The sequence below is a fragment of the Sinocyclocheilus rhinocerous genome, unplaced genomic scaffold (assembly GCF_001515625.1).
Source record: "Sinocyclocheilus rhinocerous isolate Xijiao unplaced genomic scaffold, SAMN03320098_v1.1 scaffold603, whole genome shotgun sequence".
NCBI classification, from domain to species: domain Eukaryota; kingdom Metazoa; phylum Chordata; class Actinopteri; order Cypriniformes; family Cyprinidae; genus Sinocyclocheilus; species Sinocyclocheilus rhinocerous.
Window position 1 is genome coordinate 3,575,292 of NW_015656630.1, and position 15,699 is coordinate 3,590,990.

General features: G+C 38.6%; 1 protein-coding gene across 2 annotated transcripts in view; it reads left to right on the plus strand.

Annotated features, from left to right (window-relative positions):
* Positions 1 to 15,699, plus strand: part of pcdh1a (protocadherin 1a) — an 87,384-nt gene that overhangs the window by 56,374 nt on the left and 15,311 nt on the right. For both annotated transcript variants that reach the window (XM_016528518.1, XM_016528519.1), the window contains exon 4: positions 4,723 to 4,942. In XM_016528518.1, the coding sequence (XP_016384004.1) occupies positions 4,723 to 4,942 (220 nt within the window). The remainder of the gene's footprint in view (positions 1 to 4,722; positions 4,943 to 15,699) is intronic.

The following is a 15,699-nucleotide window of genomic DNA, read 5'->3' on the forward strand; positions in this document are numbered from 1 at the left end:
ACAAATCTCTCACAAAGACTCAAAGTCAACCCAGGAACCCACATTATATTAAAGGAAGATTAATTTGCTTTAGAACAACTTAAATGAAGAACAAATTTATTAGGAATTAAAATGTATACAAGTATACAAGATCTCTAGTTAATGTTCATTCAAATAGTTAGACTTGATTGTTTAAAAGCTTTTTAGCTGTCAGTTTTCCTTTTAACCTAAATATCCTGTAAAAATAATTTTCCATCTAAATTTTCCTTCTTTGGAAACATTGGTAATACATTAATTCACTGCTTTTCTTGTTATATTTTCATCATCAGTATTTTTTTATTATTAGTTTAATTATCATATCGTCATTGTAATGTAATTAAAAAAATAAACTTTAACAAACATTTATATCTGTAATTTCGTTGACAAGATTAACACTAGGAGAATTCACTGAGAAAGCATTATGCTGGCTTTTAGTGCTGCTTAATTGCCCACGCTGTCTTTTCTTAGTGGCCAATTCACTAAAGAATTATGTAAATTATATAACGGTGTGATTCTCTTTCAAATGTGAATGTGTGTTCGTCATTAGAATGTATGCCCAATTATTGTGCTCTTCTCTATAATTTGATCATCATTTGATTAAAAACTGCTGCCATGATCAGTAGAAAATGTGCCCAAGCATCTCTTTGTCATAAAATTGTGATTCCTACCAGCTTTTTTGTGCATGTTAATAGAGCAGTGTTCATTGCGGCAGGAAAATACCACTGAGTTTAGTGAATAAAGCTTAATTTGCATAGAAATGACACTAAGTTAATTCAGGTGCTATTTCAGCACATTTACCTGAACGTTATTCAGAATATCTACTTTTGTGTTCTGCAGATGATGACAGAGTTTTCATTGAATTATAAACTCCCTTTAACTTGGATTGTGAGTGATTAAGACTCAAAATTTTATATTGAAATAAAAAAAATGCTGCGAACGGATCTGTTCTTATTTTTCATCCGACTCTCACCTCCTCTGCTTTTTCCTCTTCCATCTTCCAGAGTTGTGTTTTTCCTTTTTTTTGTAGGTGCAATAGCTTGGAGGCAAGAAGTGTGACACTAGGGTCTTCAAAGAGTCCAGACTTATCAAAGAGACACAGGGAGGGAGAAATGGGGAGTTGGGGAGGGGCACTCTGGGAATGTGTTGGAGAATGAAACAGAATGGAGGGGGTGGTCACAAAAACAGGAAAAAGTGAAGACATGAGACATGAAGAAGAAGAGGGGCTGGTGATTGAAATGAGAGAGGGCAGGTGAAAGCCATTGTCAGACCTGTTTAGCATTCACTAGTGGCTAATTGCACCAGCAAAGCTCAGTAGATACAAACCCCTCTGTGTCTGAGAGACATGAGAGCTTCTCCCTCAATAGATCTCCCTCCCTGCCTGGAAAGCGGCACTCCTAAAGCAGAATGTTTAAAACTGGTACAGGGTTTAAGGCTGCAGCAGCGCTGACACTGTAAAAGCCTGCATTGGCCCTACACAGAGTACAGGGGATCGAGCTGCCACTTCTAATGACAAATCTCATAGTTCACGCCATTTGGTATGACAGCATGCAGGAGTAATAGGCTGAATGAATCACTGGTAGGAAAAGCTCAGCCTCGCCGCCCTGCCTGCAGCTTAAACCACCCCGTGTATCGGCTATCCATTTGTGGAGTATTTCACCTCAAACCACACCTCGTACGTGATGAATTGACAGATATCAGGCAGTACCCCATTATACGCTCAGAGGCACAACACCCCAACCCAGCAAACGCCATTTTTTCCCACTGTCTCTGGGTTTTATTTCTGTCAAGTGAAATGCTCTTGCATATTCAGTATTGCATGTTTGTATTATTCCATTTTTTCCATGTGCACTGTTCTAGTTTTACTCCAGTTCCTTAAGGGGCATGTTGTCTATCTCTTTTCTTTGTCCAGTCACATTTGTGGTGCATAATCAAACCGTTCTTTGGCTTCAAGTCCAGTTTAACAGCCAGTCCCAGTAACCCTAATACAGTTCTCCATTTCTGTCCTGGATACAGCAGATTAGCACTCACCCTCTCCAGTCCAAGTCCTCTACAATCTAAGTCTCAGTCTCCAGTCCAAGATCCCTCTCCAATCCAATGCTCCCTGCTTAGTCTCTCCAAAGTAAGACTTTATGCCTGGTCCAAATCTCTCTGTCCTATCCGAGACCCTTTCCAATCCAGGACTCCCTGCCTAGTTCTAGGCTGTCTCTCCACAGCAAGCCTCTCAGCCTGGTCCTATTCTCTCTCTCCAATCCAAGACTCTCTGACCTGTCCAAGATTCTCTGCCCAGTACAAGACACTCTCCAATCCAAGACTCTGACCACTCTACAATCTTAAGATTCTCTCTCCGACTCTTCTTCCAATCCAAGACTCTTTAACGAAACCCTCTGCCTTCAAAGTGCCCAACTCCAGTTACCCAATTCACAGTCATGAAAATTCATGCAGGTTGATTCTAATCAGGGATCACTTTATTCCAGGCATCAGTGCAGAACTAGAATGGAGACTGGCCCTCTTACATCCAGAGTCAAGGCCATGTTCCTTTATCTTGGTCCTGCCTCACTGCTACCCCGTTACACAACCCCCCATCCCTCTGGAGGGAGAGAGAGAGACTGGACCGTGTGCTGAGACTCTACCCCATCTGCAGAACTGCAGAGCTGCAGCTTCCAGCACTAAGGGGGGATAAAAGTGCTGACTCTCGAGCAATGCCTGTAGGAGCAGTTTAAGCAAGAATCCATATTTAAATAACTAAATGCCTCTCTAAGGTTTAAATAGCAACGTGTCTGAAGTACAATTCTAGTCGCTGAGAATGCCATTATTCCAGGATGGTACCTGGGATGGCAACGATATTAGCAATTAAAATATCATAACTGTAATAACGCGCTTTCCCTAATAAAACCTCACTTGAGGATTTTTCTTTTCAAAGTCCCTTACTGTAGATCAAACGCTACAATTTGCATACTACATGTGGCCTTGTAATCACTACATCCCTTTACAGTGATCAAGCAGTGCCATTTGCATTTTCTACAAAGCATGATAAGCACATTTTACAATAGATAAAACAATGACTAAAACGTGCGCCACCTGAAGAATGGTGTGCATGCGGTCCCTTGCACATCAAAGACTACAAATGAATAAGAAAATTAAAAAAGGAAATATATAAAAAAGTTACCGCCCCAAGACAAAACACCCCATGGTTCTCCCCTGTATCTCTTTCTCTCTTCATACAACACTTCCACACAACTCTGACAACAGAGGGACTCATCCTGTGAGTCCATGTCTGAGTTTGCTAAGGAAGTCGATGTAATTACTGTGCAGTGAGAATGTTCGTCTACGCACTTCAGTGCCTCACTAACCGTAAATACCAGGGCACAAGGGAGCACACGAAGAACAGGCCTACAACTCATGAACGTGACAGAGTAAAGAGTGAGCACAAAGTACAAATGTTCAGTGGAAGTGTGTGTACAGTCTATCAGCAATGAGGGGATGTGTGTAAGTAAATAGATTTAGGGTGGGCAGAATGACCAAGATCTTATATCACGGTACAAGTAATTTAATATTATGGTAACAGTATATATCACAATATAGTTAATGTTGCTGGAAATCGAACCCCTAAATGTATATATCTAGTATATATAGTACATATTACGACATTAATACATGGTTATTTAATATATATAACATTATGGGGTTTGATTTCCATCAACCATTTACGTATGCATAGTTGCGATCACACCTGAGTTGAATTCTATTGTACTACAAGTTGCAGGACAGCCATTAACAATCTACAGTCACACTGTACACCTTTCTTGCAACACGTCAAAAAATTCCTCTCATAATTAACAAAGATGTCTGTAATTGGAGTGCACATCTATGACACCGTTTGGAGAGTATGCTGTCATTTTCTTCTTCTAAAACTCTAGCATGTATGTAAATGAGCAATATGTTGCATGACTAGCTACGCAAATGTACAGATTAGCAATATTTGTGTGCGCACTGCATTTCTGAACAATTTGGACATTAAATTTCAGCAGAAGTCAAGAACATAATTGATTAATGAGCTTATAAATAAACATGCTGAATTAGAGGGGAAAAAGAAAGCCTTACGACTTTGGGATGGTGAAGTACGTAGCGTTAATGGTCTCTATATGTTTTAAATGGCTGTGTTAATGGGCTTTTTATATGAACTGAAATTGCTCTCTTAATGGCCCTAATTCCTACTCTAAAATGGTTCTGTTTGCCAGTCTGTGTGTGTTTGTACGTGTGTGTGCAGCCTGGCACTATCGATCCCTCCCCGCAGTCGGCGAGCTGTGAGCTCACACAGAATTGGGAATGGGTGCTTTTTTGCAGGATTCTGTGATTTCCACTGTTTTATGAGCTCTGCGCCTCTGTATTTCAGCATGAGTGTTTGCCCTCATTGGCCTTGTGAAAAACAATGTGGTCACCTAAGCAGTGATATCAAAGAAGAGTTATATTGCTTTCTCCCCTCTGCCGAGAGATACTCTAATAAGTGATTCCCTCTTTACCATTTCCCCTCAATTTGAACAAAATGTTTCCTCATTAGCCGCCCCTCTGGAAATTACATATTGAAAATGCCCGTTTGCTGAAGTGTGATATTACAAATTTAGTGGTCAATTAGCCTAGTTTTGGGGCCTAAAGTTTTAATTAGATTGTTGTATGACTGAAGGCCCTCTTTCCTCTCGATCGCAGCTCCCGCATCGCAGAGTGACGTTCTCAACAGCCAATCCCATGCAAGATCAGCAGGACTCCTCTCAGCAGAGTTACTACGACAGTGGTCTGGAGGAATCTGAGACCCCCAGCAGCAAGAGCTCTTCAGGACCACGTATCGGCCCCCTCGCCCTGCCCGAGGACCACTACGAACGGACCACCCCTGATGGCAGCATCGGAGAGATGGAACACCCAGAAACCGGTAGGCAATTTAGACTTCTGTTACATCTCATTTAGCAGGGTAACACTGGATCCAGTGAAAAGTTGGCCAAATTTCGAAGCTAGATCTATGAGTTTGGGGTCAGAAGCAGACTCAGCAGGGTCTGTGTCTTGCCCATCAGCAAGCCCTCAATCACAACAGCAAATCATTCTTAATGACCCTCTCACACAAGTGTGCTAATTAAAAACTCCGTCTAATGGAGCTTTTGGTCTCTGAATAAATCTGCACTTTGACGTCTGCCCAGACAACAGTGTGCTGATCGTAAACAGCTTCTTTGCTCAAGCCAAACTGCTCTCACAGCAGCTGCTGGGGTCATAAAACAATGAGACGGAAAATGAATCCAAAAAAGAAAATGTAAGGACTAAGCGGGATAGTCTAACGTCAATTTCGTTTAGCCATTAATAAATTCCGCCGGAGACATACTAGACATTCTTCCTGTAATTCATTTATATTGTTGCTCTCATAACCAGAAACATCCTCCCAGCAGCTGCCACTTTAAACTTTGCCCTTCCAAATGTGTCTCGGTTCAATTTAAGCTCTATTACTACAGCAAACGTTCCATAATATCACTTTTTCGCAAATATCTTCTTCAGATTTTTGCTCTATTATGATTAATTACCATGCTGATATCCCTATGGATGTCTCAGTGAACTCGTGTTAACATTTTAGCTGTGAAATATACCTTAGTCTTCTCACGTCAGTGTTTTAACATGCTCTGTGAAACACAACGTCCTGTTGATTTCACACTGGGAACCTGCGCAGCGTGTGGGGTGTGTCTGCCAGCCCCACAGACATGCATCGGATTCTAGGGGAACCGTTTAGGAAGTGAAATGTCAGCACTGCATGTGACTGACTCTGTGTTCAACAGACAAAATCCTACAGCAAATGAACACATAACCTTCTGTTTGTACATTGCCTTGTGTGTCTCACCTTAGTCTGATGTGTTATGCATGATTTTGCATGATGGTCTTTGGCCAGTATCTTCAGGAAGCCATGAATAGAGGGAGTAATAATATTATTTTAACTCTCTTATCTTTGTCATGGAATACAGCAAAAATTAAAATATCTCAACACTGTCAACCTTCTGTATGATGAACAGAAATTTAAGTCTGACCAGCAATATTCACACTGTTGTATTTCATAGAACCCATATTATAACTATACACAAAGTCCCTTTAAGACAAGTCATGTCACTCGGCGGCCATCTTTGAAACGCCTCTCGGGCATGCAAGTGCAACTCCTATCTCTTTGAATGGGGAAACATCAAATTCTACAAAACTGGTCACTAAGCTTACTATTAAATTTCATATTTGAAATCACCAAAGAAATCTGATATCAACTGTGTCATAAATGTTGTTTATTTTGCTCAAATAGCGTTATAAAAAGCTTATTATTCAGGCTAGATCAGCCAGTGCGCATGCACAGTTTTGAGTGCATGTCTCAAAACGCTGACTGTTTCTATAGCAATCGCGACTTCTAACGGCAGCTGCAGTGATGCGCTGACTTCACCGATTGGCTCCTTCATTCAGAAGGCAGGGCTTCCTGCGATTGAGCGGCCATATTGAGCGTTGCTATACGAATATACAATATACTATAAACTAAACGAGTGACATGTCTTGGGTATTCTATAGTCTTTTCTATACAATAATAACAACAAAAATATATTATTCATAATATTTTATTGTACTTTACTGTATTTAGTATTTTTTGTACTCAAATATTTTTATTAAATTATAAAAATTATAAATTGTAAAAATTATTTTAAAAAGCTAATAAAGCAGTATATTAACAATCACAATAATACTTTCATACTGAAATATAGCAAAAATAGTATTTAATAATAATAATAATAATAATAATAATAGTTATTTATTTCTTATTATTACTAAAATATTTAATTCAATTATATTATAAAATTTAAATAAGACAATAAAGTAATATATTAACACAATAATAAAATTTTACTGTAAAATTACAAAAATTGGTATTTAATATTCTTCTTCTTCTTAGTATTATTATTAAAATAATAAATTATTCCAATTTTATTTAAACAATATTTTTTATTTAACTGTAAATTTACAATACTAATTTTCATCGCTGTTTCAATTTCTTTGCTTTCAAATTTTCTATTTTTTGGCAGAAAACCACAGGGAGACCACAAAGCTTCTTTTTTGTTGACAGCAGTTTTTATAAACAATTCTCATTACAAACTTGGGAAGATGGTTGGCACTTATTACGTTTTAAAATGCAGATTATAAGCGACCCAAACTCACAGCACTTGCAAAGATGGAGTCCTGTGGAGAAGCATTTACTGCTAACCAAGCTGCTCTGAGACACTGAAAACACAGACTGCTCGCTTGTAATGACGTAATCTGTTTGCGTGTAAATAAACACAGTGCTACACTTTAAGCACTCATCAGATCCACACAAATTACCTATGTTTTTTTTTTTATCAAAAAGTGACAATTTTGCACCCCTGATCACAGAATAATTCCTTAAACTTTGGTGGTTTTAACTTTTGTAGTGTTCTTTTTTTTTTTTGTCCTGTTGATGTCTACAAATATTATTTTGGTATTCTCTAAGGAAAAAAACAACAACACAAGGGTGTATAAAAATTGCAAAATGTTCATGTTTTGGTGAACTTCTCCTTTAAAGACTAGCATGGCACAAGCTGGCTTTTTGTTTTTTGGGGGGTGTCATGAGAGTGAGAAGACTGAGGATTGTTGGCATCTTTGATTTGATCCAGTTTGATCTGAAAGTGAGTGAGTCTGACAGCCCTGCTAGCACCGCCGGGTGGGCACGTACATTGATCAGGCAGGGAGGGGAACTGTTAACCAGAGGTAGACCTAATTAAAATATGATTCTCACCTCAGGGAGATTATAAAGAAATCCCTCATTGAGAAATGGAGGAGAAAATTATTTTTAAAAGGCAGTTGTTCCCACTCCCCCACCCCCTCTAGCCATCTACCATACGGTGCTGCTTCCTGCTCCCTATTTATTTTTGCGGTGGGATTTGAGTGACAGAGTGACAAGCAGGGGCCGGTGGAGGGTTTTGTTCACTGCCATTGCGATGATTGACAGGTGTGAGGGGGGGTGTCACTCCGTTTAAGCTGGATGAAAAGCAATATGTGAACTTCACACACACATTCCTGTGCGTCTGTGGCCCACAGCAGAAATAACACCGTGGATCCCGAAGCAGTTTGGCCTTTGGTTATGAAAAGTCTCCTTTTTTCTTTTGTCGACGTTGGCCCCTTCGTGCACGAAACGATTGTGTTTTATGATTTGCTCTGACCTTTGTTACCGGCCCTCTTGATTCCCAGTTCTCATTGACAGTTCTGGAACACAACGCATTGTTCTCTTGCCTATTTTAGATATACAGTGAACACCTGCAGCCTGTGACTGATTCAGTGAGCGACTGCAACTCTAAACCAATCATTTCTGCAGCCCGGGACAACGTGTCGAATATCGTCCATCTCTCAGGCTGAGCAAATGGCAGATGTAATATTTCATATGCCCTTCATGGGATATTTGACACAACAACCATTGTTAGCTGCTATCAATACAGAGCGCAATATACATGATACCTCTAATCCATCCATAAGACCGCAAACTGACGTACCAAGAACTCCGCTAATGTTTCAGCCTGTCACTACACCGCTCGTTTGTCAATCGACTAATGATTGATTGGTGTCATCTTGACGGAGTTGCGCAGCACAGAGCAGAGTCTAGTGATTTATACTATGCATATACAGTGCATTGCATTCACCACAACAGCCACAAACTGTCGATCACACAGTTTGACATTGGTCAACAGATATGTTATTTTTTTCCAAGAGTGGAGTGGCCAGTATGTATGTAGTAGTACATTAAATGATAATAACAACATAATAACATCATATTTAAAATGTTATTATTAATAAAAACAATTAAAATGTTTAAATTATGTCCCATTGCAAATAGGAAATTATTCAACAACATTATTCAGCAAAAAAACAGTGTTATTTTAGTATCATTGATATACTACTATTATACATTTTTGTCTGTATAGTTTTTATTACATTTTATTTTAGTGCCTGAACTTTAAATGAAAATGTGTCTAAAAAAATTTTTTTTTTTTTTAAATATTTAATTTCAGTTAATAGTTAATTGTATTTAATTGTTTTTATGAACTATTAACTGCATACATGCTGGTGATAGAGCTTAACTATTTAAACCATAACATTCCTTTAATGCAGTATCCAAAAAAAGGTTTAATATATGCTGTTTGCATTTTGTTTTGTGTTTTCCACTTTTCTAGCAATGCCCAATTTTTGTCTCCACAACTTTTTGAAAGTTTTTTCAGCATGGATTTGTTTGGTTAGTGTGTGTTGTAATGGACCGCTATACGGTGCTGGAATTTGTTATTTTTACCTCTGTATGTTTGTTGCGGTTGTTATCAGTTGTGGAAAGCAACAGTGGCATTTTCTCTCCAGCTCGCACCTCTCAGACTTGGACTCTAATCTATTGCTTTTCAGAAGCTTGCTATCCGTTCTAGTGAATTCACAAAACAAATTGTAAACAAATGTCACCCCAGTCCAAATATGCATCCACCAATGTACAGTTGGTTTATTAATTATATAAACCAGGATTAGAACCTGGAACCTCTTGCATTCAGAGTAATAATGTTATTATAATAATGTAATATTGTAATAATGACCATGAAGACACACTTATTGTTCAATTGCTGACCTGCAAGATCCCAGAAATGATTAGTAGATCATATTAAACATGTACAAGATCATGTAAAATTGTGTGTGCATAACCTAATTAATATTTATGAGAAATGTCTGTGCCGTTTTGTGACATCACAACCAGCATTTCTGTGAAGTCTAACTGTGATGCCCATTCTAATTAAGTCTTATTTTGTGCTGCAGAAAACACATTTGTCTCTAACATCAATGTAATTGTAAAAATGTACACTTTGACATCTCTCATTTTGCTGTTTGCAGCAGTGTTATATCGTTCCATCAGTAAATATCAAATTTGACATATTCTTATTCTTAAGAAGTCAACAAAACCCCGGCGTCTCCTCTGCACGAACACCAGTCAGTTGCAGAGGTTTACACTGGATGCTGGAAGAGGAAGTCTTTGAAGTGTGTTTCCATGGCACCCGTGCGATTCCCCTTTGATCCTGGATCAGATTGAAGTATGATGTAATTTGGTGGTATATGGTGGGGGAGAGAAGGGGCGGTGGTCTTAAATTCTGGGATTCAGTGATTTAGTGGAAGGAAAATGTTTCCCTCTCCCCTCCCTTTTTCTGTCTGTCTACCTGCCTCTCAGAGTCTTTGTATCCCTTTCTGTCTCTCTATCTCTCTCTATTGCTCTGTCTTCCCCTTGTTGTCGGTCTCGTTTTTGTCTCTCTTCTCTTTCAATCTGTCTTTCTCTTTTTCTCTCTTGCTCAAGGCTTTTCTCCTTAGAGAAAAGGCTCAGACGGGCTTCCTGAGATCTGTGATACACAATTTGATTTTCATGTAACATGATCTGTTGCTATTGATTTCTACAGTTCTCATTTTGGCCTTAACATTAGCTCTGGTTTTTGGTTTGCTCTTGGTTTTTGTTCTGTACAATGTTTCCCTGGTCTTCCTGTGTATGTTTAAGTACTGTGGGGTGAATGTAAGAAGCACTTTTGAGCACAATATTTAAGAGCAAAAACCTGCATTAACCACTTGCAATCCAGTTTAACTAGGTGCTAAATGCATTTAAATAGCTCTGTGTTGTATTTAAATGAAGTAATTGACTGTTTTCAATGCAAACACACCTCCTTTCTGTGTAAATGAGGCTCATTACAGATTTTAAGGTATCCGTGTTACAGTGTACTTATACATTTAAGAACAAGAACATGTACTTACTAAACTTTTCCATGGTCTTTCAATCGCATAAATTGTGCATTTACATTCCATCTCCATTATCACGAAACCCAAAAGACAACAAAAACAGCTCAGTGACACTGTAAAATAAAGTGTTACCATAGAGTATGCCTTATTTATAAAACTACATGCCTGTCGCAATTAACATTGCTCTATTACTGTTTGTGGAAGGCAGATGTAATGGCAATATCATTTAAAAGAGATGTTTGCATATATTTACAATTGATCACTGAAACAGTTCGTACATCAAATTATGGAGAAGAGTGTTATAACCGGCATATATGCAGAAGTGCACTTTCAACACTTGAAGTGAAGTACACTGAGAAGAACTTGATGTAGGATTTATTTTGAAACAGTTTTCACTCGGAAATTACTTGTAAATTTCACAAAGAAATTGCAGGTAACACATTGAATTAAGCATGACATTTTGAAGTAGAAAGCAAAACATATTCCAATAATCTTCATAATGGTTCCAGTAAAACATGCCAGACCACAGTAGTCCGCTGAATCCTCCACAACCAAGCAATCGACCCGCAAAATAAGGAAATGCCGTGTAAAAATTGTTTAGCCATTTTATATTTGCATAATTCCTTTTGTCAGTGAATTGGATGCTAAAAAATGCTTCCATGTTTTGTTCTTTTTTTCTTTCTTTTTTTTTTCTTTTTTCCCTGTGTTGTGGTTCAGAGCTTGGCTAAAGACTTCCCATAAACCAACTTTGTGGTTGATTTTGTTAAATGAACATTTGCCCAAGCAGCCATACATATTTATGCAGTGATGAGTAATTCACATCGCTATATCACCATATGTAAGCAGATAAATGATACAGTTACTGTATAATAATTAGATTAATGTTAATTAGAAATCATTTTAGACTCCATAGTTAATAAACAGGGAAAAAGTCATCGTTTCCCATGGACTGAATGATTGTCAATCTTTTTAGCTATATTGAAAGCAATCTTTTAATAAATCTGTCATCATCGTGGACATTATTAGAATTGATGAGCATCATTAGTTTAAATGCTGGCTAATGCTTATTAGTATCATATTAGCATTATGATGAAAAATGAACTTGAATTCAAAAGTGTACAGTATATGACTGGCCACTTATTTCTCTTGCAGATCTATCTCATCAGTGATTGTTTTGAGTGGTTAGTGTGTTCGTATGTGGCCCCATCTGCTTTAGTTATAGTAAATGCATTACAAATGAACCTGCCTGTATATAGAAACATCGCTACAGTGGCGACAACACAATTTCAGTGTAATACAACAGCATGCGCTTCACTCTAGATGCTGTTTTGTATTAAAATTACGGCAACACAGAGGCCACCCAAAATAGAGGTTTCTGTACTAATGCATACGGGCGCACCCAGTTTTGATTATGATTTTTCAAGACAGGCAGCGCTAGCGGTGAGAACGTCTGCCATAACAGCTTTGGAGTTTTAATCTTCTCTCTTAATTGGACTTGTTTGATTGGACGAGCCAGGTGTACAGAACTCACTTATGTAGGCAATCTGAGTGATAGTCAACGAACAATGACATGCTCGCAAATGCTGATTTTCTCTTTATTGCGGCTTCCTCCGCTCGAGAGAGAAGGAAAAAGAGGAGGGATTGACGCTGATGAATCATTCCTTCCTGATAAGTGGTTGTTTGACTCTGATTAGGGCTGCTAATTTTGATTTATGAAGGAACTATCAAGCATGTTTTTTTGTATCGAACATCGCAGTTTTCGTAACGACAATCCAGTCTTGCATGCGTCTGGAATAATTTGACTCTCAGAAACGCTTTTAAAGGCTCATTAAACACGATTGTCGAAACGCTTGGTCTCTAAGGCACCGATATTGGGTCCTACTCGTGTTAGATTGCTTTTGTAGTCTTTAAGACAGGCACTTGCTCGTCCCACAGGGAGAGGCAAGTGCACAGGTTTCCTCTCTGAGAGCTCACTGGGAGTTTTACACAGGTCAGCGGTGACGTTTGACCACATCTCGGCGCCCGCAGCGTGTCCTGTGTGTGGTGATCAGCTTGGGCTGTTTGATCCACAGATGGGGGTATTTGCATGTGGCCTGGCTGAGCCTCCTTTTGAAGCCCCAACATGAGCCACAGCACATATGGCCAGAGTGGAAAAAGAGACAGAGATAAAATGGAATAAAATGGCATTTGCATAATGATGAGGAACTTTAGCAATGCCGTGTGATTTTTTTTTTCTTTCCTTCTTTCTTCTTCGTTACTGTGATGTTTCGGGTGCCTTATGAAGTCCTAATAATGTAGCATGTCTTTTGAACTCTGCTGACAGCTTCTCTCTTAGTTTCAAGCTCTGGGTTTTAATGAAATCGCTTTTCATTTTGTCCCGAGCTTGTTCAGTCACACGTCACATTCAGATCTCATGCTGCTTTAGTGGTTGGTCTTGTTTGTGAGTGATTTGTGTTTGCGTGTGATCGTTTACTAGTTTTTAGGCGTACTAATGTTCACGTACAGTGTGTACGTGCATGGCGATGGAGAAGAACTTCATAACTGGCATATATCCAGACGTGCGTTGTAAACAAGTGTACTTTTAACATTTTAAAGAGTCACTTGAGAGTACACTGAGAAAACTTTGGTGTAGGATTTACTTTGAAGGATTTTCACTCAGAAATTGCTAGTAAATTTTTTGCAAATAGTTTCAAAGAAACATTAAGTAACACATTTTTAGGATTTTTAGAATTTTGGAAAGACTGGAATGGTATTTTCTTGTAAAATGTATTACAATAATATTTGTTTTATGTACAACTTTTTTATGTTTTTGTAGCATGTCTTTTAAACTATACTGACAGCTTCTCTTTTAGTTTCAAACTCTGGATTCTAATGAAATAATTTTTCATTGGGTCTTGTTCAAATCTCGCTCTACTTTGGCTGTTGGTCTTTTTGTGAGTGATTTGTGTTTGATTATTCACTCATTTGTTTGCTGAACCAAAGATGACATATCTTTGTTTGTTTGTACAATGCATACATGGTGGAGAAGAACGTTATAACTGGTATATATCCAGACGTGTGGTGTAACATTCTTAAGAGTCAGGTGTGGAGAAGTACCCTGACAAAACTTGGGTGTTGGATTTACTTTGAAAATTTTCACTCAGAAATAATTACAACAGCAAGAAACACATTGAAGTAAGCGTGCAGTATGAAGACTTAAATAGTATTTTTCTGTAAAATGTACTACATTAATCTTTGTTTTATTAAAAAAAATTTTTTTAAAAATAATAATTTTTGTAGCACTTCCTTTGAACTCTGTTGACAGCTTCTCACTTAGTTTCAAGCTCTGGGTTTTAATGAAACCATTTTCATTGTATCCCGAGCTTGCTCAATCACACGTTGTGTTCAGATCTCGTGCCGCTTTGGCAGTCAGTATTATTTGTATTTGTGTTTGTATGTGATCATTCACTAGTTTGTTGGGCGAACCAAAGATGACGTGTCTTTGTTTGTTCTGTATGTGACAATGCGTGTTGAAAGAGAGGAAGAGAGAGGTACAGACTGAAGAACAGAGTGTTAGTCTGAGGGGGCTTGTTTGTCTTGTGGGTGCCAGCTTGGGCTGTTGCCTGGGTGCCAGCGTGGCGTGACAACGCGGGGCACGGCTCTGTTCAGACAGATGGCGTTGGGCCTTGTCAGAGTCCCTGCCTGTTAGTAGAATTGATTGCAGAGGCCCGAGCCAGCCTCTCTGCTCAACCTTCCCCACAAGAGAGAGGCGCATGTGATGCTCTGGATTTTTTGGACAGTATTTTGTTTCCCTGGTGGTTGTTTCAGGTAAGGGGGGAGGAGTGAAACAATGTGTCCTGGTTCTGTTTACCCTCAAGAGGTGATCTGTCAGTGGCTCTCTGGCCTTAATGCCAGTAGGTTCCAGCACAGCTATTGTGCTCATTGTTCTATCATTAATTTTTTACCGCCTTTATTGTTCTGTACTGCACCGTTTACAGTCACAGTGCAGTGGCAGGAAAAAATAACCAACTAGGGCTCAGATGTATCTGTGTTGCAGAGTTTGGGTGAATGCAAACAGAGTGCGAAGAGATCGAGAGAGTGGGTCACAGCCCGGTTTAAAAGAGTGTTCCGGTTCAGAAAATAATTTCAGCTGTCCCATATTTCTTTTTAAGGCACATATAATAAAAATGAACAAGGCTATGAACAAGATGAATGAACGAATGAAAAGAAAATCAATTGGGATTATAGCTCTAGCCAGATATGGTTATTTTTATGTAAGATTATTTAAAGTTTTTTTTATAGTATCCTTTCACTAAAGGCCAGTTCTCACCAAGAACGATAACTATAATAACGTTTTGAAGTGTTTGCTTCATTTAATCAGTTTTTCCTCTTCTTAAAGGTTTTATTCTGAAAGTTCAGTGCATAAAAAAAACAACAAATCAAACTGCATCTTCCAGCTCAAGCATGCAGCCCCTTCCACTTAGTTCATTTTGTCACACATTTAGAAGTATTTTGTGTCTAATGGTGTATGCACGCCAAAAGCAAAGTGAATATTCACATCATGTTACTCACTCTAGATTACTCGTGGGATGTTTTTGCATCATTCGTGTGAATAAAAACATTGCACCACTAGGGTTGTGTCGGTGAGGAAATTTTCCCACCGGTTAATCGGCGTGTGACAACACCGGTAATACCGGTATCACCGCGGGGGCGGGGCATTCCCTCTTTTCCTCGCTTTCCTTCGCTTTTAAATAGCTTGTAAAAGCGGTGTGCCCATTTTACTTTCACTTTAAAATAGCGGCAATTCGGAGTAAAGCAATTGTTCGTTTTTAGTTAGTTTGAATTTTCCCTCTTTTCCTCGCTTTCCGTCGCTTTTAAATAGCTTAA